The following is a 24,135-nucleotide window of genomic DNA, read 5'->3' on the forward strand; positions in this document are numbered from 1 at the left end:
TACAAAAAGTCTTGAACATGAATGCTCATAGCAATTTTATAATAGCCAAATACTGGAAACAACCTAAATGCCTGGCAATTTGGGTAGCTAAATAAGTTGTAATATATTTATACAATGAAATACTACTCATGTGAAAAGGAGTGAGCTGCTGATGCACACAAGAATTTAGAATACTCTCAAACCATTGTGCTGAGTAAAAGCAGCCATACGCAAAAGTGAACATAGTATATATAGTTCCATTCATGTAAAATTCAAGAATAAGCAGCTAGTGAGAGAAATTAAATCACTGGTTGCCTTGGACCAAGGGTGAGGGTAGGGGATTGACTTCTCAGGGGAACTTTGTTTATTATATGTAAATTATACCTCAGTAAAGTTGATTTTTAAAAAGATAATACGATCAGCAACTACTTGCGAACAGTTTGGAAAACTTACATAAACTGGAAAAAAATTTTAAATAATTTAATAGAACTGACTCAAGAAGAAATAAAAAGCTTAAATGCTTGACTAGTACTAAAACTATTAAGTAAACTGAAGCAGTAGTTAAAAATCTTCCCACAAAAAAATTGAGACAGATGGTTTTATAGCCATGTTATACCAAACTTTCAAGCAACAGGCAGTCCCAGTTTATACAAATTCCTTCAGGCAGTGGAACAAGAGGAAGTACTCTCCAGCTCATTCTGAGAAATCAACATAACCTTGATAAATCCAGACAAAGACATTACAAAAAAAGCCAATCATAATTTTATTTCACTCATGAATACAATTGTAGAAATTCTAAACTCATTAGTAAACCAACTTCCACTGTGTCTATAAAAGACAGTATTTCACCTCCAAGTTGAGCTGCTTCTAGGCATGCAAGAGTAGTATAATTTAAGGAAATCCATAGAAGTAATTCACTACAATAGTAGATTAAAAGATTTTTAAAATGTGGTTACTTGCATAAATGCAATAAAAACGCATTTGGTAAGTATGTGTAATTTTTCCAGTTAGGTTTTTTTTTTTTTTTTTCATTTTGATTAAGGGAATATTGTTAGGAAGATTGAGAAAGTTAGATAATCAGAAACTGAGAACTTTACCATTTTGATAAGTGACCCAGAGACACTAATGGAGACTCTGTTACTGTAGGTGGGAGGCCATAGAACAATGGCAAAAAGCAAGGACATTGGATCCATAAAACCCTGGGTCATTCTTGATGCAGCCTTTCACCAGCTGTGTGTAATCAAGGAGAAGTTATTTATCCTCTCTGTGTCTGTTTTCTCCATAAAATGGACATGATAACACCTCCCACGAACAAGGCTTAAAGAACTAACATGTGTGAAGCACTTACCACTGCATTGACACTTGCTTTTCAAATGGTATCTTTTATATTATATATTTGTGTTAAAATATAAAATGTATTTTATATATTGTTCTCTTTGAAGCCGGCTGACTCATAGCCAAAGGCTAAGTTAATGACTATAGTCTTTAATAAAAGTGCTTTCCCTTTCAGATTACAAATTGACACCTTTTGTCTCTGTGTGTCTCAAAGGTGAGTGATTTCACGTGGAGCCATGATGGGACTCAAGCACTTATTTCATATCGAGATGGGTTTGTCCTGGTTGGTTCTGTCAGCGGACAAAGACACTGGTCATCTGAAATCAACTTGGAAAGTCAAATCACATGTGGCATATGGACTCCTGATGACCAACAGGTAAAGCCTCTTGAATACAGGTGTATAATTTTAAAACTGTGTGAGCAGAGGATGAAATGAATTGCATATAGATCCACAGGGAAGGGTTGGGGCTAGGGGAAGCTGGCTCAGAAGCCTCTTAAAGAATCACAAAGGTGAAGAACAAAGAACATGTCCAGGTCAAAATTAAAATAACAACTATAATTGAACCATAGGTTGGAGAAATCATATTTCCTGTCGATATGGTAAACATTGAGTTAACGTTTTAATTATAGAAAATATTCATACAAATATGCTTTTAAATCTACATAAATCACCAGTTGGTAAAGGCATAGTAGACATAATGATTCACCAAAGTAATTCAACTAGTCAGTATTCATATGGTAGAAAAGTGTGCATTTTCAGGAGAAAAATGCAAAATAATATGGTGAGGGTATAGTTTCACTTATTTGCAAAAAATAATAAAATTATACAGATGATACACTGGTTAATGATAAGAGTTCAATCCAAGGATTCTTATTCATTACTGGTAATAATGTGTATTAGACCTTTGGGTAAGCAATTTGGGAGAATATTTCAAAAGTCCTAAAAATTGCCCACCTTGGTCTAGTGATAGACTTTAGGAACTTATTTAAAAGAAACAAAAGGGAAGAAAATAGAAGTTATAGTTCTTAGAGCATTATTTATGATAGTAAAAATTTGGCAACAGCCTATTTGTCTAAAAATAAAATGGTTGAGTAAATTGTGGTATTACCACCAAAAGGATTATAGAGAAAGTTGTAGGTTGTAGTTATGAAGACAGTGGTATAATCTGGAAGAGCTCTTATGATATAATGTTGAGGAAAAAAAATCAGGATATGAAATAGGGTATGTGATATGATTACTATGTAATAAAACAACCAAAAGAAACCCATCCACATGCTAGAAAGACCTGGAAGGAGACAAAATGCCATGAGTAGGTTGTTTTACAGTGATGAACTTTTGGTTCATTTTCTAAACCCAGTTTTAAATTTTTCTTTAATGTATCTGTTCTACTTTCATGATAAAATAATATATAATAACCTAATAAAGTTATGTGTTGGTAATTCATTTTTTAAATTAAAAAGTTGGGGCAGCCCGGGTGGCTTAGCGGTTTAGCTCCGCCTTCACCCCAGGGCCTGATCCTGGAGACCTGGGATCTAGTCCTGTGTAGGGCTCCCTGCATGGAGCCTGCTTCTCCCTCTGCCTGTGTCTGTGCCTCTCTCTCTCCCTGTCTGTGTCTCTCATGAATAAATAAAATCTTTAAAAAATAAAATAAAATAAAAAGTTGACCAGGTAAAACTTTTGTAAGTATAAAGCTTGTGTTTTCCAGGGACAACAAAATCCATAAAATGCCAGGACGTTTCATAGCAGAGATTTTAGCTTAATATTGGTAAAAGTAAGTGGTATAATAAGGAACCATAACTTTTTTCCATTTTTTGAATTTCCTTCTTTCTTTTTTGAATTGCTTTCCACCAATCATAAACATTCCATGTTTCCATTTTTTTTTTTCCCAATGGTCAATACTTTCTCTTCTCAAAATTTCTGTTATGAGAGCTACAAAGAAACAGTCACAACTCGAAGTTTCTTCAATGGCTCTGAGGCTCCTAAGTATCTAGGAGCATATATGTGTAACTATACGAAGCATTTGCATTCATTGTGACGTTGTGGTTTTGTAGATGTTTACTGTCCCTAGAGTCTGCTCTGAGAAGTCTGCTGCAGCCTTGCACAGACACCTCTCCCTGCAGGTTTCCTCCTCTGTGATGAGAGGTGTGAATGATTTCCTGCCTGTTTCCTGGGGTTTTTGTAATAATCAAATGAGGGAACACTTGTGAAAGCACTTAAAAATGTCTAAGTGGAAGTTTTGGCTTCCCATTCTTCCCTTGCATTGAGGGATGGAATCTGGGAGGCTTATGTCACAAGCCCCTGATGAGCCATGCCTGCCAATGTTCCCAAGAGATAGCATACCTGGAGTAACATGCTGGGGCCACAGTAGGGAGGACTTGGCACCTGTCCTTGAGATGCTGGGGGCCAGATGAGGAGACAGACGCACAAATATCCTGTGCTGTGTCCCAGGAGAGCTGCTGGGTGTCATGGGCGTGACGGAGTGCAGATGGGCTGCAGCTCCTTGTCTCTGTAGACCTGTCTGCAGGACCAGAATGTAGCTTTAGCTGATGATTGGTCTCCCAGCCCACAACCTCTTTCTGAAGGTCTGCTTTTACTGGTCCTGTATTTGGGGCTAATGGGTAGCTCTCATTCAAGGAAAGTGCTTCATTCACTGCCTTTGAGAAAGGTTACAGACCCCTGAAGCAATGAGGGTCCTTCTAAGAATTTAAAGTACAGAAAAGATGTATGGGATACTCATCATATTTGAGCTGAGACATGAAAAATAAAATTCCTTCCTCTATGTCACTCTTTCATATCTCTTGCTTGGTTTGAAAATTATTAATGAGGAAAGAGTATGAAGACAATTTGAAATGTAGTGTCTTGAGCTCTTACATTGGGAGCTGGTGTTTAAAGCTATGCCTCCTCCATCTCAGTCTGTCTCTTCCCTTCTCCTGGAGAACCTCCTGCGCTTGACCTGGAGTAAAACCATCATCCAGGACAAAGCCTCTGCCTCATATCTTGAGAGAGTCCTGAGCATATAGGATTTTAGATTGCTTCCTAACTTTTAAAAATATAAGCAGTATTATTTTACAAGTGAGTTTGAGAGTCTAGCTATTTTCCTACCTGTATATTTTCTTCGGTTTAGAGTGGCATTTCTATACCCTTTCGGGGATTGTAGACTACTTCAAATATCAGATGGAAATTGGGAACCCTTTTCCTGGAAAAATGTGTGTATGTACATGTGTGATTGTATTTATCACTTTGCATAGAATGTTGGGAGCTCATAGGATTCCATGCATGAACTCTTCCTTCGTCCTTCAGATTCTTCATCTAGACAGTCTAGAAGTGACATTTGGTATAATCATCCCCAACATTACAGAAAAGAAACCTGCCTTATATACATACCTGCCTTAAATTCAGCGCCTAGTGTTTTGCTATATGTGCGCACTCTCCTCCTCTTCCCCACCTCCCCCCCTTCCTCCTCTTTCTCTCCCTACATCCATACAGTTTTTGCAGTACTATTTTTGAAAATAAGTTGTAGACATTGTGCACGTCACTGAAATATTTTCAACATGCTTGTTGTAAGAATAAAATCATTCTCCTACATTATCACCCCCAACAAAGTAGCAGGTATCCAGGCTACTTCACACCTCCCCAATTGTTACAAGAATGTGTTTTGTAGGTCTTGTCTTTTTTCTTTTCTTTTCTTTTCTTTTCTTTTCTTTTCTTTTCTTTTCTTTTCTTTTCTTTCTTCTCTTCTTTTCTTTTCTTTTCTTTCTTTCTTTCTTTCTTTCTTTCTTTCTTTCTTTCTTTCTCTTCCTTCCTTCCTTCCTTCCTTCCTTCCTTCCTTCCTTCCTTCCTTCCTTCCTTCCTTCCCTTTCTCTCTCTCTCTCTCTCTTTCTTTTTCTTTTTTTTTTCTTTTTTCTTTTTTTTTTTGTATTTGGAACTGGGATCCAGGTTATGTACAGCAATTGTTTATGTCTTCAGTCTAGAAAAAAAAAATTTTTTTTAAATGATGTTGCCTTTCTAACCAGTTTAGCGTGGATACTTTGTAGAATATTCACACTCTAGACTTGTAGCATTGTTTACCCATACCCATAGTATTATTTAACTTCTATTAGCCTCTGTTATTTTCTGTCACCTGGAAGTGAGGTTGAGATTAGATTTGGATTAAACAGTTTGGGTAACAATAGTTAATAGGTGATACCCTGTCATTCACACTGAGCCACGTTAAAAGACATATAATGTCTCATTATCCCAATAGGAGGGGAGCTGAGTCTGATGGAACCTTTGTAAAAACAACTTTTTCATAGCATGCTTTTAATTTCTTCTATACTTCTGGTGAATTTTTTCAGGTGATATGTTTCATTTCAGATGAGGAAACTTATCTTCCAGTAAATTGCAAGAAGGGAATGTGGTCCTACCTGGAGTTTATATAGTAGGTGAAGACTGTCTTAGTCTCCTCAGGCTGCCATACAGAATTCTACAGGCTGGAGATCTTAAACATCAGGCATTTATCTCTCACAGTTCTAGTAGATGGAAGTCAAGATCAGGTGTTGGCAGGCTTGGTTGCTCTTTTTTTTTTTAGGCTTGGTTGCTCTTGAAGACTCTCTCCTTGGCTTGCAGGTGGCTACCATCTTCCTGTGTCCTCACATGGCCTTTCCTCTGTGTGCTCATCCCCAGTAACTCTTCCTCTTTATATAAGAACACCAGTTCTCTTAGTTTAGGGCCCTATCTTTATGACCTCATTTAACTTTACCTCTTTACAGGCTCTATCTCCAAATACTGTCACATTAGGGGTTAGGGCTACTGCACATGAATTTCAAGTGGGATACAAACATTCAGTCTATAACAGCCTCATAAAAAATAAAGAGTCTTCAAAAAGTATTTTGAAGAATAGGAAATTCACAGAAAGACACTTCTATAAATTCAGCTTGATAAACTTGAGATGTATTTATAAATAGAACAGTCTTTGTGGGGCTTGGAAGAAAAAGCAAATGATATAAATAGAAAATGTCAGAGAAATAAATATAAATATGACTGGGGAAAAAATTTCTATGGGTCCTAAGATGATTAAGAGTAATGCAGAAATGAAGCTCTTGCCATTACTAGGAAACACCCAGCATCACAGCAGTGTGTAGGAGGAGAATGCTTAGTTCCCTCTGCGCTCTCCAGGAGTCTGGGAGAACGCTATGCCTCTTGGTATAGGAAAGTGCTTTGAGACATTCACATTTCCACATGTCCATCCAGCATTCTCTGAGTCTTAGGTGAACATCAGTTCACTTGGAGAGCCTTTGAACCAGAGAAGGTTGTTGAGAAGTTGAGGTGCATTTCCATCAGGAAAGGTAGAGATGCCAGCACATGACCCAGTGTGTTTAGACATGTTCTCCTGGAACAGTGAAGAGTAGTGGATCTGTGTCCATGGAAGATGGGACAGAGGAACAAGCCTCAGACTCACATCTGAGGAATTTAGGTTAGAAAAGGAAGAGCACACCTAAACCAGTACAGGAAGAAAACTCTAGTTCCCACCCTTCTTGAGGGAACATCTTGCAAGAAGAAAGCTCCCAGGAACACCCTCCTGCTGAAGACTCAAGGAGGTCTGCAGAGAATGGCTTCTCAGGGTGGCAGTTTGTCTTTTCCTCTTCCTGGTTACCCCTTATCCACTACAGCCCCTGGACTGCGGCACATGCATAGCTTGGGTGTCTAAACCACCTGGATTTATTTTAAGGGGATCCCAAGGCATCAAGCTGTGTATACTTGAGGGAAGTCAGCAACACCCATTGTCACTCATAGCGCTGACCCCAGATCAGATGATGTGCGGTTCACCCAGTGCTCACTTTGGCAGCACAGCGTATACTAATAACATTGGAATGATGCAGAGAGGATTAGCATGGCGTATGCGCAAGGATGATGTGCAAATGCCATGTGGTTCATCCAGGCCTTGCAGCTTCCTCCCTGACTCAGTGGGTCTTTTCAGGGATCTCAGTCCTCACTGTTGGCTTTTCTTTGCAGCTGCTCCTGCTTTCTACTCTGGCAGACCTGTTCTCTCCCCAGGCCCCCAGAGCTGCAGAGCTCTTTCCTTGAGTGAAGCCTCTTTTCCAAGCAGCATAGGGTTTCACATTGCCTTACCCGCTGCTCCCCACAACTCCAGCTGAGGTGTCTGTGACCCCAGTCCGCAGATCTAGGCCTCATGGTTTCTGCACAGTGCTCTCCCCCCAGCTGGCAGCGAGGCCTTAGGTTGCCAGATCCAGTCCCTGTTCCAGCCTTGTCTTGCCTCTTCCCAGTATGGTCCTTCATACCCTGCTCTTGGAAGCCTTCTCAGCCACTGCCTTTGCCGACACATCCACCTTGGGCTCCTGTGTTCATTCCTTCTTCTCACCTGGTTCACTTGTCTAGGGCTCCAATGTTGGCTGTTTCCCCTTTTTCCTCTCCTTGGGGCGATTTCTCCCACTGCCACAGCCTATCAGCTTCCACCTGAGTACGTAGGCTTCCCCAGTTGTGAGCGACATGCACCATCCGCCCTCCTGTCCCTCATGCTAAGCACTGGCTTCCTGGACCCTACTCAAATCCACATGATTCCAACCTAGCCTGTCAGTGTTCCTCCCTGCCCCATCCTCTGTTGCTGACCATGTACAACCAACCCGGGAATTATCCTGGACTTGGCGTCTTCCTTACCTTCACCCTCCACTTAGTCACCAAGGCCTTGTGATTCCACTTCTTTTTTTCTTTTTTGTGTAAGATTTTATTTATTTGTTCATGAGAGACACAGAGAAGCAGAGACATAAGCAGAGGGAGAAGCAGGTTCCCGCAGGCAGCCCAATGTAGGTCTCAATCCCACGACCCAGGGATCACGACGTGAGCCAAAGGCAGATGCTTAACCACTGAGTCACCCAGGTGTCCTTATTCCATTTTTTTTTTCTTATTCCACTTTTTAAATCCTTGGTGTCAGGAATTATTTATTTATATTTAGATGCTAACGGTGGTTCATTCAGCTTACATGAAAGTATTTAAACTCAGACACCTTGCATTCTGTAATATGTAATAGGGCTGCTGGATTTAGTGACTTGCAGGCTCTTGCCATCACTACTCTTCCTCAGCTTAGTTCTCTGGCTGATTTCTTCCATCTGTCAGTGGCTGCTTCTGCCACACTGGGCTGCCTCTTTCCTGGCTTCTCAGGAGCAAAAGAATGAGTGACTTCAAATCTTTGAAGTTACTTAGAGATCTCCTTTGGGACGCCTGGGTGGCTCAGTGGTTGAGCATCTGCCTTTGACTCAGGGCATGATCCCGGAGTCTTGGGATCAAGTCCTGCATCAGGCTCCCTGCAAGGAGCCTGCATCTCCCTCTGCCTGTGTCTCTGCCTCTCTCTCTCTCTGTGACTATCATAAATAAATAAAAATTTTTTAAAAAATCCCTTTGCCTGCAGCACTGGCTTGTAGACTGTGTTCCTCACAGACTTCTGTGGAGCTGCCTCCCTGGGGCAGGAGATGGAGAGAGCTTCAGGGAGGAGGGGTCCAGGAACACCCAGACCATATCCCAGGGCAAGTCTGCCTCTGTCTGTTTTAGATATGAAACTGGGATGATGTTTTACATTTCGTTTTTTAGGGAAAATCTGTCATATAAATGTAGGAGTCTGGTCCCTCTCTAACATTCTATTTATTTTTACTAAGGTTTATTAAATTAAAAAGCTGCAGTTCTTAAAAGTCAAATAGTACTACTTGGTTTATCATGAAAAATTTAAAAAACAAACAAAACACCAGCACCTTTTAGTTCCTGGTGCTGTCCCTCCTGCTCCCTGATTCCCAGCCCCTGTGGCAGCCACTTGTAACTCTCTGTGTTTGTCTCCCTATTTCTGAATTATGGGCTTGTTCAGTCAGATCTTGATGTCTTGGACTCAGGTGTTCTTTACTGACTTCCCCCCTGGGAAGCGAGAAGCTGGCTCTTTTGGTGTGCCCCTTGCCTCCTCAGCGTCCCCTGCCCGCACCCCACCTCCCAGTGAGCCCCTGCCGCCCCAGGCCATCCGTCTTCTGCGCTTATGGTGTGATTCACAGGTGACTGGTGCACAGAACCAGGGTTGCATTTCCTGCCTCATGTGCTGTTAGATTGGCCCATGGTTAGTAACGTCGCCTTACTTATTGCTTAGTTGTCTGTGTACCAGTCACAGATTAGTTCCTACACACCCTTCCCCTCCCCCTACAAAAATACTAGAAATCTTCTCTGAACGTATTCCACCCCTCGGGAGGTGGTTTTCTGGCACTGTCCCTCCTGGGGTGCTCGGCCCTCTGCCCCAGCAGCACAGCTGGCACCCTGTGTGTAGGTTCCCTTCTCTCCTCTGGTAAGGGAGCCCCTATTTCTGGGGTCACACGCCTTTATTTGTATCTTAATGGAGCATATCTTCCAGTTGAAAATTTCCAGACGATTATATAGCTGGGACACAGCAACCCTTTTGCAGCCTGTCCTTTCAGCTCTTTGCTATTTTCTTTTCTACCCTTCTGGAAATCTTATTACTCAGATGTTGTCCTCCTAGACTGATGATTTGGTTTTAATTTCTTTGCCTGCTTATCCTTTGCCTTTCCAGAGGCTATCCTCAGCTGTATCTTCCAAGTTTTCTTTGACTATTAAAAAATTAATGTTATTTTCAATTTTTAGGAGCTCTTTTTTTCTTTTCTGATCTTTTTTATAACAGCATCACTGTATTTTGGCTAACTGAATTTAAATTAAAAAATAAAATTTAAAATTTAAAAAACTAGCATCATATTATTTCATGGAGGATGAAACAACACAAAGATATTAATTGGAGGTTTTGAAGTATCTTTCTGTATTCTTCATTGTCTTTTTCCTTCAGGTTCTTTTTGGCATTGTTTTGGCTTCTCGTTTTCATATCAGATGCTTTTCTCAAATGTCTAGTTGTCATTGCTCATCTACTCATATTTAAAAAGGTGGAGACTAAAACATGATCTGGATACTAGTTGTGGGGGGTCTGCTCTTAACTAACGGGCTTTGCTGTGGGGCTGTGACTGGATCTGTCCTTCTATGTGTTCCTCACCTGGTGACCCGGGTGGGCTCATTTCTGGCCCTGAGTTGCTGAGCTTTTACTGTGGGCCTCAGCGCTGTGTCTGTGTCACCCCCACCCTGGACTTCTGTTCAGCCCCTCCAGAGGGCCAGACAGGCGCGCCACTTCTGTCTTTGCATAAGAGAGGATGTGTGGGGGGTTGCCTGTTCTTCAGGACTTCCACCCAATCCTCCTGTCTTCTCCCCACCCTCACCTCCACTCTCAGAAAGGCCTTTGGCTTCTCTGGCACAAACCAGCTTACTCCTTGTCTTCTTCTTTGCTGTACATTTGGGCTTCAGCTTGCCCGGGTCTGTTTGGTCACTTACCATCCATCTGCTCTCCAGTGGCTAGAAGTTGGCTTCTCTATCCACTGACCTCCTGTCTCCAGTTCTCTGTTAAAGTTTCACACACATTACTGGTATTCGAGGGTTTGGGAAGGTGTCCAGGTCATCAGGTGACCCCACATAACTTAGTAGCCACCTCTCTGGCCCCTGTTCCCCTACACACTAGCCACAGGGGACTATTATGATTTCCTAAATTCAGATGCTTTCCTGACTTTGCTTATGCTGTTCCTCCTTCTCTTGCCCCTTGTCTGTCCAGGGAAGTTCCACCTGTCCTTGAAGACCTAACACAGACGTCACCTCTGTATAGGTCGCTGCCTTCCTCTCTTCCCCAGCCAGGCAGAGGTTCAGTCATTTCTGGCTCCCTGGCTCTGGTGTTGCAGGAGCTCCTTCTCTGTACTGAGAGGGCATTTTGTAACATTTTCCACATCTTGTAACTGTTGGTGTTTTTTCCTTACAGTGTGTGAGGGCAGGGACCACGCCTCATTCTTCCCTGTAGCCAGGACTCCTTAGGGCAGTAATGTAGGCATGCAGTGAGTAAGGGAAGAATGTTTTCCCTGAAGTTGCAGCTTCCCTCCTCTTTCTGCCTGGAGATGATTAAGTCCATGGCCTTGCCTAAGGAGTTGCCATATTCGCTACCCATCCATCCCCAAGTACCACACACACAGGAGGAATTCCTGGTTTAGCCCGCATACCCTGCCCTGGGAGGACTCAGCACTAGGTTTTCTTTTATTCACTTTTTTTTTCTTTTCTTTTATTCACTTTTATACAGAAAATAAACTATTTTATACAGAAAAGTCTTAAATTTGAGGGGGTTTTCACATCTACCAGTGGATGGTAGATGGAAGATGGAAGATTTCCATTTGGTGTGGAGATTTCATTAGTTATGACTGATTAGATTCAGGTATCTTTTGTTTGTTTTTTATTTTTCAGGCTATACGGTTATCCTTCCTTTAGAAAGCAGTTTGAATGGGGATCCTAATGTCTGAATTCTCCTTCCTACTCAAATCCAAAAGCAGTTTCTGAATGTGAATCATTGTCAGTTTAATCCCAACCCATGGTGTAGAAAACCCAGCTCAGAATTATTAGATATTAGGATACCCTGCCAAGAAAATACACGTGATGTCTTTGGATGAAAGCCTTTGCAAGATGACATGTTCCTGTTTCCTGGCATGCTGCCCGTGCCGTGCTACCTAAGGACAGCAGGATAGAATCGATGACATCTTCACAGACCACCTGACCTCAGACTTGTTTTCACCTTTTCTTCCTGTGTCATATCTGTCCCCTCTTTACCTCTCTCCATCTTTTCTTTACTCTGTAGTAATGACAATTTTTTAATTTATCCTGAGCCAATAGACTTTTTCTGTGTTACAATTCTGAAATTCTCTCCTTATCCAGTGTGCCTCTGACACATATTCATGATGAACATCCTAGAATTACATTAGGAAGTTTACAGCCCAAGAAGGAAACTTTAAGCCTCATTGCCTTTAATGAGGACACAAGTCAGTATTTTTTTAAATCATAAAAACAAATGCTTATTGTTTATCAATTTTAGAAATACCTATAATTACTTCATAAAGTTTATACAGGTGATGAAAGATGCAAACCATGATTAAATTATACAGCAGAGGGCAGCCCAGGTGACTCAGCGGTTTAGCGCCACCTTCAGCCCAGGGCCTGATCCTGAAGACCTGGGATCAAGTCCCACCTCCCACCTCCCACCTCGGGCTTCCTGCATGGAGCCTGCTTCTCCCTCTGCTGCTCTCTCGCGTGCGCTCTCTCTGTCTCTCTCTCTCTTTTTCTCTATGTCTCTCATGAATAAATAAATAAAATCTTTTTTTTTCAATTTTTTTAATGTATTTATGATAGTCACAGAGAGAGAGAGAGAGGCAGAGACACAGGCAGAGGGAGAAGCAGGCTCCATGCACCGGGAGCCCGATGTGGGATTCGATCCCGGGTCTCCAGAATCGCGCCCTGGGCCAAAGGCAGGCGCCAAACCGCTGTGCCACCCAGGGATCCCAATAAAATCTTTTAAAAATAAATAATACAGCAGAGATATATGTGATTATCATGAACTTAGAAAATACATCAAGAGCACAATTTCCCATATGATAAAGGAAAGAGAACTAGAGCTTTAAAAATACACTTTCTTCTCCAGAGTATGTATAGATGGTCCCCAACTTACGATGGTTTGACTTGATACTTTGACATTATAATGGTGCAAAGGCAATATACATTTAGTAGAAACCATACTTCAAATTTTGAATTTTAAATTTTAATTTGGTGTGAAATGAGAATTTTTTACTCAATATATCTTTTTGCTAAATGTCTAGACATAATTCTCCATGATTAGAGGGTAATGTTTGTTTATAAACACTAAAACTTTTATTTAAAAGTAGGAGGTCTTGGGACACCTGGGTGGCTCAGTGGTTGAGCGTATGCCTTCAGCTCAGGGCATGATCCCGGTTCAGGGATTAAGTCCTGCATCAGGCTCCCTGCGAGGAGCCTCCTTCTCCCTCTGTCTCTGCCTCTCTCTCTACAGAATAAATAAATTAAATCTTTAAAGTAAATAAATAAATCAAAGAAGGAGGTCCTGGGGCACCTGGGTGACATAGTCATTTAAGCATCGGACTCTTGGTTTCAGCTCAGGTCATCATCTCGGGTTTGTGAGATAGAGCACTCCACACTTGGCGGGGAGTCTGCTGGAGATTCTTTCCCTCTGTCCCTGCCCTGGCTCAGGTTTGCACACCTGCTCTCTCTCAATTAAGTAAATAAATATTTTAAAAAACAAAAAAGGTCTTAAGTAATAAAATAGACCTAATACTTAGGCAGTTTCAACCATGATTTAAAATAAAGTAGAAGTCTGGATCAGTCCTAACCCCACGGTAAGAGCTTCTTTTTTTTTTTTTTTTTTTTTCAGATTTAGCACCTGCAGGTATAAGTGGGGTGACATCATCTCCTCTAGCCTCTGTTCTGATGTTACTGTTTTGGTTTTGTGTTCTTTGACCTAAGAAGAGAGAAAGTATATTCTTTTTGCTTTTGGATTCAAAGTCTAGATCCCAAGTCTCTTCTCAGCAGCTGAAAGGAGTTTTTTCACAAAATGTAGTCCCTCCACATCTGCTAATGTGATTGGTGATCCCAAATCCAGCAGTGTTTTTCCACCACCTTTAAATCCTGCTGGTGCCATGATGGGGACAACAATGAGAAAAATCACTAAAAGTACCCGTCAGAACTCGGTAGTATCTATCAAATGAAAGCTGTTTTTATGACCTACATTGAAAAAATATTAACACATTAATCAATTGAAAACAGTAATTATTCATTTACTTTTTATGTATAAGGTTATGATTGAAGTACCAACATAGGACTCAAGATTTGCTAACTCTCCAGAAGTGTTCTAAGTGATAAATAATTCTGGAGGGTTTTTAAGCTAGGTAATCTTTAAATTTTGATTATTAAAAAATCAGTAGCACATCAAAAATAAATAGAACAAAGAACCCACATATTTTGCCACATTTGCCTTTTATCCTTTTATTCTTTTTTTGAATTTGCTGTCCTTAAGGTAAATCCCCAATAGCTTGACTTACTTCATTATAAACCCTTTTAGAACATGGCATTTCCTTCGGTAACCACAGAGCCGTGCTCACACGGCCTGTTTACTTTGAAGAAGGCTCTTGTCAGATTGAAGTAAATCACTTGTCTGGTACTTAGATTAGCCTGTGGCTTTAAAGAAGGACATGTGTTGCACAGAGGAGAGGGGTATTCATTGTGAAGTTTTTCTGTGTCTTGCACTATAACATAGGAAACAATTTCTAAAGGAAGCTTTAAAAAGTCATGTAGGTCTTTGTTTCTCAGCTAAAAAAGTGGTGTTATCACAGTTTTATAAGTGAAAAGTAAATGGCTGATATCTGACATACAAGTAATGACTACCTCATAGTTGAGGACAGCTCTTTGACAGAATAAAAGTCAAACTTAACAAAACCAAATTAAAAAGAACCACAATATATTATCTGCAAGGAGTTTTTTATTCACCCTGAGGAAATATTTCCCTTTCCTGGGCCCGTTAAGTGCTGGTGTTTGAAGTGACTCCATTGACTGCCCCTGGTCCTCCTCCTGGTCTTTTAAGGTAGTCATTATAGGTACTATATCAGTTTTAGCTTCACTGGGAAGACTTGAAAGCTCAACACAATAAGAAAGAAACATGGAGCTCTCTCTGACATAAGCTCTTGTACTCAAATTATTTATCATTTTTAATATCCACCAACTCACTAGAATAATGCCTTAGTGATTCATTCCTATGCTGAAGACCCTTAATCATGAGTGAACTGTAAGTAAGTAAAGGACCTATGCAGTAGAGCTCCTACCTAGCAGTTTCTGGAAACAGCTTTGAAATTAGATTTAATCTAAAGGGTGATTGGAAAGGGTGGAAAAGGTGATTTTTTTTTCCTCGCCTCCCCATTAGATTTTCCCATGACTTTTCAGTAGTGTGTGTACTGCAAAAGGGAAGCCCATTTTATTTTAAGCCCTAAAGGGGACATATATAGGAATGATTTTTGCCAAACTAGACAGGGAGGATATGAATAACAAAGAAAATAATAGAAACATACTTAGGAAGGGAAGTCAGGAGATGCCTCTTACCCTTCATGGCTATCTTTATGCAACTGTTGATACTGTTTAGTTTTTTAGATTTTTCCATTTTGTTATTCTGGAAGTTCTGTTGAACTCTTCATAAGAGAAAATAGATTTCTTTAGCAAACAGGTGCAGCTACTATGTTTATACTTTTTTGTCAATGCTATTTTGGTTAACTGACAATGGTAATTAAGATGTGTAAAAAAAAAGATGTGTAAAAATTAAATTGCTCTTTGTTATATCTGGATTCAGATAATTGATGAATCACTGTATAGAACACTCAGTATAAATAAATTATAAAATACATTAAATGAAAAAAACCTTTCTTGAAATTTGCATTGAACAACTTAATTTAAGAATGAAATGGGGGATGCCTCAGGAAGGAAAGGAAAGGAAAGAACTGAACCATATGTTCAGCATTCTGATTTTTTCTGGCTTCTGTCTCACTGATCTCAAAGGGCTAGCAGGATGCCTGGGTGCCACTGAGAACTAACATAGTGGTTTGAATTAGGGTGGCAGTACTCACAACAGTCCCTTCCCCTGGCCCAATGCAGAGTGAGCAAGAGAGGAAAAGAAGGAAAAAAGGACTGTAAGACTGGCATAAAACAATTAACAAGATGGCAATAGTAAGTTCTAGCCTTTCAATTATTACTTTAAATGTAAACGAATTAAACTACCCAGTAAAAAGACGTGGAATAGTTGAATGGATTAAAAAACAAAAATCAAAAAAACGAAGCCCAACTGTATGTTTCCTACAAGATACTCTCTTTAGATTTAAGATATGTATCCCCAAAATAAATGAATGGGAAAAGATAGCTCCCTGCATCCCTTAGCCAAAAGAGAGCAGGGATGACTGTATTTATGTCAGACAAAATAGACTTTAAGTCAGAAACTGTCACAAGAGACAAAGACAGACATTATATAATGGAAAAAGGGTTAATTCGCCTGGAAGATCGAACAATTATAAATATATATGCATGTAACATCAAAGAACCTAAATATATAAAACACTAAATATATAAAGTAAACATTGGTAGAACTGAAAAGAGAAACAAGCAGCAATATATATAGTAATGGTAGGAGACTTCACTACTCCACTTTCAATACAGGATAGTATATCCAGACAGAAAATCGGTAAAGAAGCAGTGGATTTTAACAACACTATAAACCAAGTGGACCTAACAGATATATACAGAATATTTCACCCAAAGGAAGCAGAATATACAGTCTTTTGAAGCACACAAGAAACATTCTCTAAGGTAGATCATGTGTTGGGTCACAAAATGAATCTTAACTAATTTAAGAAAATTGAAATTACATCAGGTATCCTTTTCAATCACAATGGAAGGAAACTAGAAATGAATATTAGAAGTAATGCTGGAAAATTAAAAAATATGTATAAATTTAAGAACGCACCCTTGATTAACCAAATGGGCCAATGAAGAAATAAAGGAAAATTAGAAAATACCTAAAACTAATGAAAATGAAAACACAACATGCCAAAACTTATGGGATGTAGCAAAAGTTATACTAAAAGGGAAATATATATAAGTAATAAATACTGACCATGCAAAAAGAAGAAAGATTTCAAACAATCTAACTTTATATCTCAAGGAACTAGAAAAAGAAGAAACTTAGCCTAAGTTAGCAGAAGGAAAGAAATACTAAGACTTAGAGCAAAAATAAAATGAAATGGAAAATAAAAAAACAATAGAAAAAAAAACCTAAGAGTTGATTTTTTTTAAAAAAGATCAACAAAATTGTTAAAACCCTAAGTAAAGGAGATGATTCAAGTAAAATCAGATATGAAAGAGGAAGGGTTGCCTGGCTGTCTCAGTCAGTAGAACATGCAACTCTTGATCTCTGGGTTATAAGTTCGAGTTCCACATTGGGTGCAGAGATTGCTTAAAAATCTTAAATAAATAAAAAAAAATGAAAGAGGAGATATTGTAACTAATGTCACATAATTAGTGATAGAAAGTAATAGAAAGGATCATTAGAGATTATTATAAACAATTCCATGCCAACAAATTGGATAACCTAGAAGAAACGTATAAATTCCTAGAAACATATAACTTACCAAGATTGAATCATGAAGAAAAAGAAAATCTGAGCAGACCTATAACTAGCAACTAGATTGAATCAGTAATCAAAAATCTCACAAGAAAGAACATGCCAGGGCCAGATGGCTTAATTGGTAAATTCTGCCAAACATTTAAAGAATTAACACCATTCTTTCTCTCTCTCTTCCAAAAACTTGAAGAGCAGGGAACACTTCCAAACTTATTTTAAGAGGCTAGCATTACCCTGATACCAAAGCTTGACAAAGGCACTGTAAGAAAAGAAAATTATAGACCAATATCCCTGATGAATATAAATGCAAAAATCCTCAACAGAATACTAGTAAACTGAATTAAGCAGCAAGTAAAAAGGATCATATACAGTAATCAAGTGGGATTTATTTCTGGTAGGCAAGGATGTTCAACATATGAAAATCAACTAATGTGATACCCCACATTAACAATATAGGATAAGAACCGCATGATCCCTCTCAAAGACATAGAAAAAAACATTTGACAAAATTAAAAAAAAAATCTAAACTAATATTAGAAAGGAATTACTTCAACATAAAAAAGGCCACATATGAAGATCCCATGGCTAATATCATGCTTAATGGTGAAAAACTGAAAGTTTTGCTCTGGGATCAGGAACAAGACAAAGACGAACACTCTATCCATTTCTATTCAATATAGTACTGCAAATTTTAGAGCAACTAGGCAAGAAAAGGAAAAGACATTCAAATAGGAAAGGAAAATGTAAAAATATCTGTTAACAAATGATACGATCTTAAAGGTAGAAAACCCTAAAGGGTACACACACACACACACACACACATACACATACACATACACATACAAACACAAACCTGTTAGAATAAACAAATTCAGTAAAGTTGCAAGATACAAAATCAGTATACAAAAATCAGTTGCATTTTTATATACTAGCAATGAACTATCTGAAAAGGAAATGAAGAAAACAATCCATATGTGCAATAGCATCAAAAATATGAATAAATTTAACCAAGGAGGTGGAAGACTTACAGGGAAAACTACTAAACAGTAATGAAAGAAATTAAAGACCACACAAATAAATGGGAAATATATCATGTTCATGGACTTAAAGAAGACTTAATATTGTTAAAATATCCATACTACACAAAGCAATCTACAGATTTAGCACAATCCATATCAAAATCCCAGTGGCATTTTTTACAGAGATGAAAAAAACAATCCTAAAATTCAAATGGAACCACAAAGGACCTGAAATAGCCAAAACTGTTTTGAGAAGAACAAAGCTGTACGAATCACACTTCCTGATTTCAAAATACATTACAGAGTTACATTAAATAAAACAGTGTGGTACTGGGATAAATACAAGCATAGAAACCAGTGAAACAGAATAGAGAGCCCAGAAATTAACCAATGCATATGTGGTCAACTGTCTTCCAACAAGGCTGGCAAGAATATACAGTGAGGAAAGGATAATCTCATCAACATATGGCTCTAAGATAAATACATTCATATACAAAAGAATGAAATTGGACTCTTGTCTTACAGCGTATACAAAACTCAGACTGGATTCAAGATTTAAACTCAAGACCTGAAACTGTAAAACTCCAAGAGGAAAACATTGGGAAACTTCATGTTATTGGTGTTGGCAATGATTTTTTTGGTTATGACACCAAAAGCATAGGCAGCAAAAGTAAAATTAGTCAAGTGGGATACATGAAACTAAAAAGTTTCTGCACGGCATAGAAAACAACAGAATGAAAAGGCAACCTTGAGAATGGGAGAAAATATTTGCAAACTGTATGTGATAAGCAGTTAATATCCAAAATATAAAAGGCGCCCCTTCAATTAAATAACAACAACAAAAAAAATTTAAATAGCCAGATTAAGAATACACAAAGGACTTGAATACACATTTCTCCAACAAGTAAATGAAAGATGCTTAACATTCCTAATCATCAGAGAAATGGAAATCAAAACCACAATTAGATACCACCTGTTAAGAGTACTATTGTAAAAAAAAAAAAAAAAAAAGACAAATGTTGGCTAGGATGTGGAGAAATTGGAACTCTTTATGCTTTTAATGGGATTGTAAAATGTTGTAGCTATGGAAAACAGCATGGAGGTTCCTCAAAAAAATAAAAAATTGAACTACCCATGCAATGCAGTTATCCCAAAGTTCTTTCAGGTATTTATCTAAAAGAGTTGAAACCAGGGTCTTGAAGAGATATTTGCACAACTATGTTCACTGCAGCATTATTCACAGTAGCCAAGATGGGGAAACAACATAAATGTCCATCAGTGAGTGAAAGGGTAAACAAAATGTGTTTTGTTCATATACACAGTGGAATATTATCCTTAAAAAGGAGGACTGGATAAAACATGGATAATCCTTAAGAATATTATCCTAAGTGAAATATTCTGGTCACTGAAGGCCAAATACCACATGATCTCACTTAAGTGAGGTATCTAAAATAGTCAAACTCATAGAAGGAGATAATGGAATGATGGTTGTCCAGGGCTGGAGGGAGGGGAAAACAAGAAGTTGCTGTTCAATGAGTATTAAAGTTTGTTATGCGAGATGATTAAACTCTAGAAATCTGCTGGATAACATTGAGCCTGTACTTAACAAGACTGTATTGTACACTTAAAAACTTGATGGTGTAGAACTCACTTGATGGTGTTAAGTTTTTTTTACCACCTTAATGTATTGAAGGTCTAAATTTATTTGGAAATCTGTTTCTTGTTCAATGTTCTGTTTTCTTCATAGGCCTTTATCAATACCACAGCACAGTGGTGGCTGTGGTTTGATGCAGAATCCTTGTATGAATGCCAATGTTTGTTCATATGGCTGAACTATAAAATTAAGCTTCTCAGCTTTCCCTGTAGCATTCCTGAATCCCAAATGCATTGCTGCTCTTGACAGCCCTGCCCTTGGCATTAAATATATCCTTGTGTCATATTGAGGAGAGGTGACATATATGCTGCTACCAATGACACTCTCTTGATTAACTTCTGAGCCCTCTTCTTGACTAGGCCTCAATCTTGGCCTGTAAAACTGAGTTCTCATCACAAATGATTTCATACACATGTGTGCACACACACACACAGTCTAAGAGACTTGAACAAACACTAGCATAGTTTCTGTCAACTCAAGGCTGTGTTGCTAGAGATGACAACTCCAGCCCCCTTAACTTCTTGCCTGGGAGAGGTCAAGGTTTCCAAAAGAATCTATTGTTTGTTCCTGACAGTAGTGCCCCTATAACCTAGTCTCTGGGTATGTAGGACCCCAACTTCAGTAAGCATCAGTTAGCAAGTCCAGGTAGCCCAGTCACACTGAGAAACCTCGCCTTCCACTTTTGTATATTTCTACTTCTTACTCTGCTCAACAGCACCCCCTGCCCACCCCCATTGAAATGCTCAGTCACCTCTGAACAGATGGAAGTTGAGTTCAGTTCATGCTGAAACTGGTTAAAGTCTGTTCTTACCTCCTTAAATAGTTTCTAGTTTTGTTTATTTTTGACATCAGTCACAGGTGCCATTAGGTCAGCCCCCATTACTGTGTATCCCAACAGCTACTGCCAAGTCAGAGACTTTTACTCTCCTCAGTGTCATTTCAGAAGTCATTTTGTCTTAGGCCTTTCTTTTTTTTTTAAGATTTTTTAAAAATGTATTTATTCATGAGAGACACAGGGAGAGAGAGGCAAGAGACACAGGCAGAGGGAGAAGCAGGCTCCATGCAGGGAGCCCGATGCGGGACTCGATTCCAGGTCTCCAGGATCACAACCCAGGCTGAAGACAGTGCTAAACCGCTGAGCCACCTGGGCTGTCTTAGTCCTTTTGTTGGAGAAGTTTGTTAGTAGCCACAGGAAGAAATTACTATTTTCAAATATTAAGAAATATATTTGGATATATTTTTAAAACTTAGAGCATTTTAAAACAGAAAAGGATCTGAGAGCTCATTTAATAAACTTTTTCAGCTGACAGAGGAGACCAACATTCAGGAAAGTAAATGATGAATTTAAAATTACATAAGTAGTTAAGAACTAAAATAGAGCCAGATAACCTGGCCAAAGGAAAAGGTGTCCTTTGCAAAGGAAAAGGCGTTTCCCCCAACAGATTCAGGCAGTCTTACCAAACAGGCTAAGCAGATTCCAGTGTCACTTAGCATCCCCTTCCCAAATTAAAATTACATATTTACCCCCAAGGACCATGTGGTGGTGAGTGGTTGCACTAGGCATTTTCACCCTATTCCAAAGATCTGCTACAAAGCTGTATTTTTCTCTACCTCATTCAGAACATACTTAAATATATTTTAAATAGTATATTCACATAGTTTGAAATTTTTAATGTTAAAAGTGGTATATGATGAAAAATCCCCTTTCCTCTGCTATGCCTAGGCTACCCACTTCTGTTCCCCAGAGGTAATTGGTATTTCCAGTTACTATATATCCTTCTGGAGATAGCCAAGTTAAATGTGTGTTTTAATTAATCTTACACTCAGACCATTCCCCTCCTTGCCCCGAAACCATGTGTGTTCATCTTATAAGGGTGAGTAAACTTAAAAATGGAGCCTGAAAGGCTTAGGGAAGAATGTTCTAGTAACAAGAACTCTTTAACATTAAAAATGATGCCTGAGGCAGATAGAATATTTCCTTCTCTGAAACTCTTTAAACAGGATAGTGTGTCATCTTTATGAGTTAGTTTATAAGTGGTTATTCTGCAGTAAAGCAATGAAATGATCAAAATTACATGTTTAGCCAAAAGATAGTTTTTTATTGTATATATTTTTGGTGAGATTTCTTTCCCATATTTATCAGAATAAGTCTCAAATGTCTGTTCTAGAAATGATTGTTGGGGCACCTGGGTGGCTCAGTCAGTTTAGCATCTGATTCTTGATTTCGGCCCAGATGATGATTTCAGGGTTGTGAGATCGAGCCCAGCATTGGGCTCTACACTGGGCGTGGAGCCTGCTTAAGATTCTCTCTCCCTCTCCATCTGCCCTTCTCCCTCTAAAAAAAGAGAGAGAGAGAGAGAAATGATTGTTATAGTCAACTGTGAAATTACATTTCATCCTTTTTTCAAAGAACCAGGAAATAATCTGTTAATCAGTTGAGGAATTGTCATTTACAATGGTCTGATTTCAGTGACTCTCTTTAGTTGTAAAATATTCAAATCTGGCCTTGAAGCATTTGAAAACTAGTGCTCTGAACCTCCAACTGAGAGGTCCTTCAAAAATAAAATTTTACTTCAGTGACGTCTCTGAACAGAAGATTCCTTCTAAATGCAAAGGGACATCATATTTTTTCCCTTCCTTCCTCTCTCTGCAGTGGCACATTTAGACATTTGCCACCAGTAGGGCTGACGTTACTAGGAGGAGCATGTAATCACTTTGTTATCTGCTCCCTTAGCTTAAATCACAAAGGAAAAATAAATGGACAAAAAGGTCAGCTTCTTCTGGAACTAGTTAAATTGGTTGCTAGTTAAACTCTACTACAAAAGAGGTGAACATTTATAGAAGCTTGTATTTTTATAGTTGAAATTTCCTAATATGGTTTTTATTCAAAAATGTAGATGAATACCAGTTTCCAAAAATAAAAGTACTTACGAGATATTATCGCTGGCTCCAAATGTAAATCTTCTGACTGATTTTACATCTTCGAACCACCTTTGGCTCGTGGCTTGGTTCGTTTTAAATTGCTGGTCATAATTGTGTAATATTTTTAAATAATTACATCTAAAAATAATTTAGAATGGAGAACACTGATATTAAACACTGCCTGCAATGAGGGGGAGCCATTGAATGGGTATGACCTGAGGGCCCCAGGTTTCTACCAGCTTGTCTCATTCTTGGTACATATGACAAAGGGAGTATCGTCCAGGCCCCTACATGAAGCCTGCAATGCAACAGAGAAAACAAAAAAAATATGAGACAGAAATTTATTTCATCCATTACTGAAAGTATTTTATAGGCCAGTTTTATGGAAGATTTGAGTATTGGTTTATAGTTTAAAAAAGAAAGGAAAAAGGTTTTTGTTTCATTTATTTTTTTTTAAAGATTTTAATTTATTTATGATAGTCACACAGAGAGAGAGAGACAGAGACATAGGCAGAGGGAGAAGCAGGCTCCATACACCGGGAGCCCGACGTGGGATTTGATCCCAGGTCTCCAGGATCGCGCCCTGGGCCAAAGGCAGGCGCCAAACCACTGCGCCACCCAGGGATCCCAGTTTTTGTTTCATTTATAGGTAGACTGGGCAAATACCAAACAAAGCTTTGGGCAGAAATACATTTGCTAATAGTCTCTGAGTGTCTGCTCATGACAGGCAGCGTTTGAGAACCTGGGGTGCAGACCTGTCCTGCAGAAACTCATGGTTCAATTCGAAAGACAGGCATGCGAAAACAGCCAAATTGAGGGATACTGGGGGGGCCATGGTTAGAATTAGATTAATTCCATTCCATGTAGTGGGTCCCCAGAGCCTTCACACGTGATATCTCAATGCCTGTTCCATACCAGACACTATACTAGATATGGGAGATAAAAAGCCATAGTCTTTGCTGTAAGACAATCTGACTCTGTGTGTGTGTGTGTGTGTGTGTGTGTGTGTGTGTGTATGTGTGTGTGTAGGTTGGGGAAAGGATGAAGTTATGCTTTTCATCTGGGACATGTTGGTTCTGAAGGGCCTTTGGCACATCCAGGGGTAGGGGTCAGGTAGGAAATATCCGATGCAGGAGTCTGGAACATAGGGGAG

General features: G+C 39.0%; 1 protein-coding gene and 1 pseudogene across 5 annotated transcripts in view; both read left to right on the forward strand.

Moving 5' to 3' along the window:
* TULP4 (TUB like protein 4) overlaps positions 1-24,135 on the forward strand; it is a 222,615-nt gene that overhangs the window by 155,997 nt on the left and 42,483 nt on the right. For all 5 annotated transcript variants that reach the window (XM_038526439.1, XM_038526443.1, XM_038526441.1 and 2 more), the window contains one exon: positions 1,529-1,690. In XM_038526439.1, the coding sequence (XP_038382367.1) occupies positions 1,529-1,690 (162 nt within the window). The remainder of the gene's footprint in view (positions 1-1,528; positions 1,691-24,135) is intronic.
* On the forward strand, positions 7,124-7,237 carry LOC119869898 (annotated as a pseudogene).

Source organism: Canis lupus, chromosome 1 (assembly GCF_011100685.1).
Source record: "Canis lupus familiaris isolate Mischka breed German Shepherd chromosome 1, alternate assembly UU_Cfam_GSD_1.0, whole genome shotgun sequence".
NCBI lineage: Eukaryota > Metazoa > Chordata > Mammalia > Carnivora > Canidae > Canis > Canis lupus.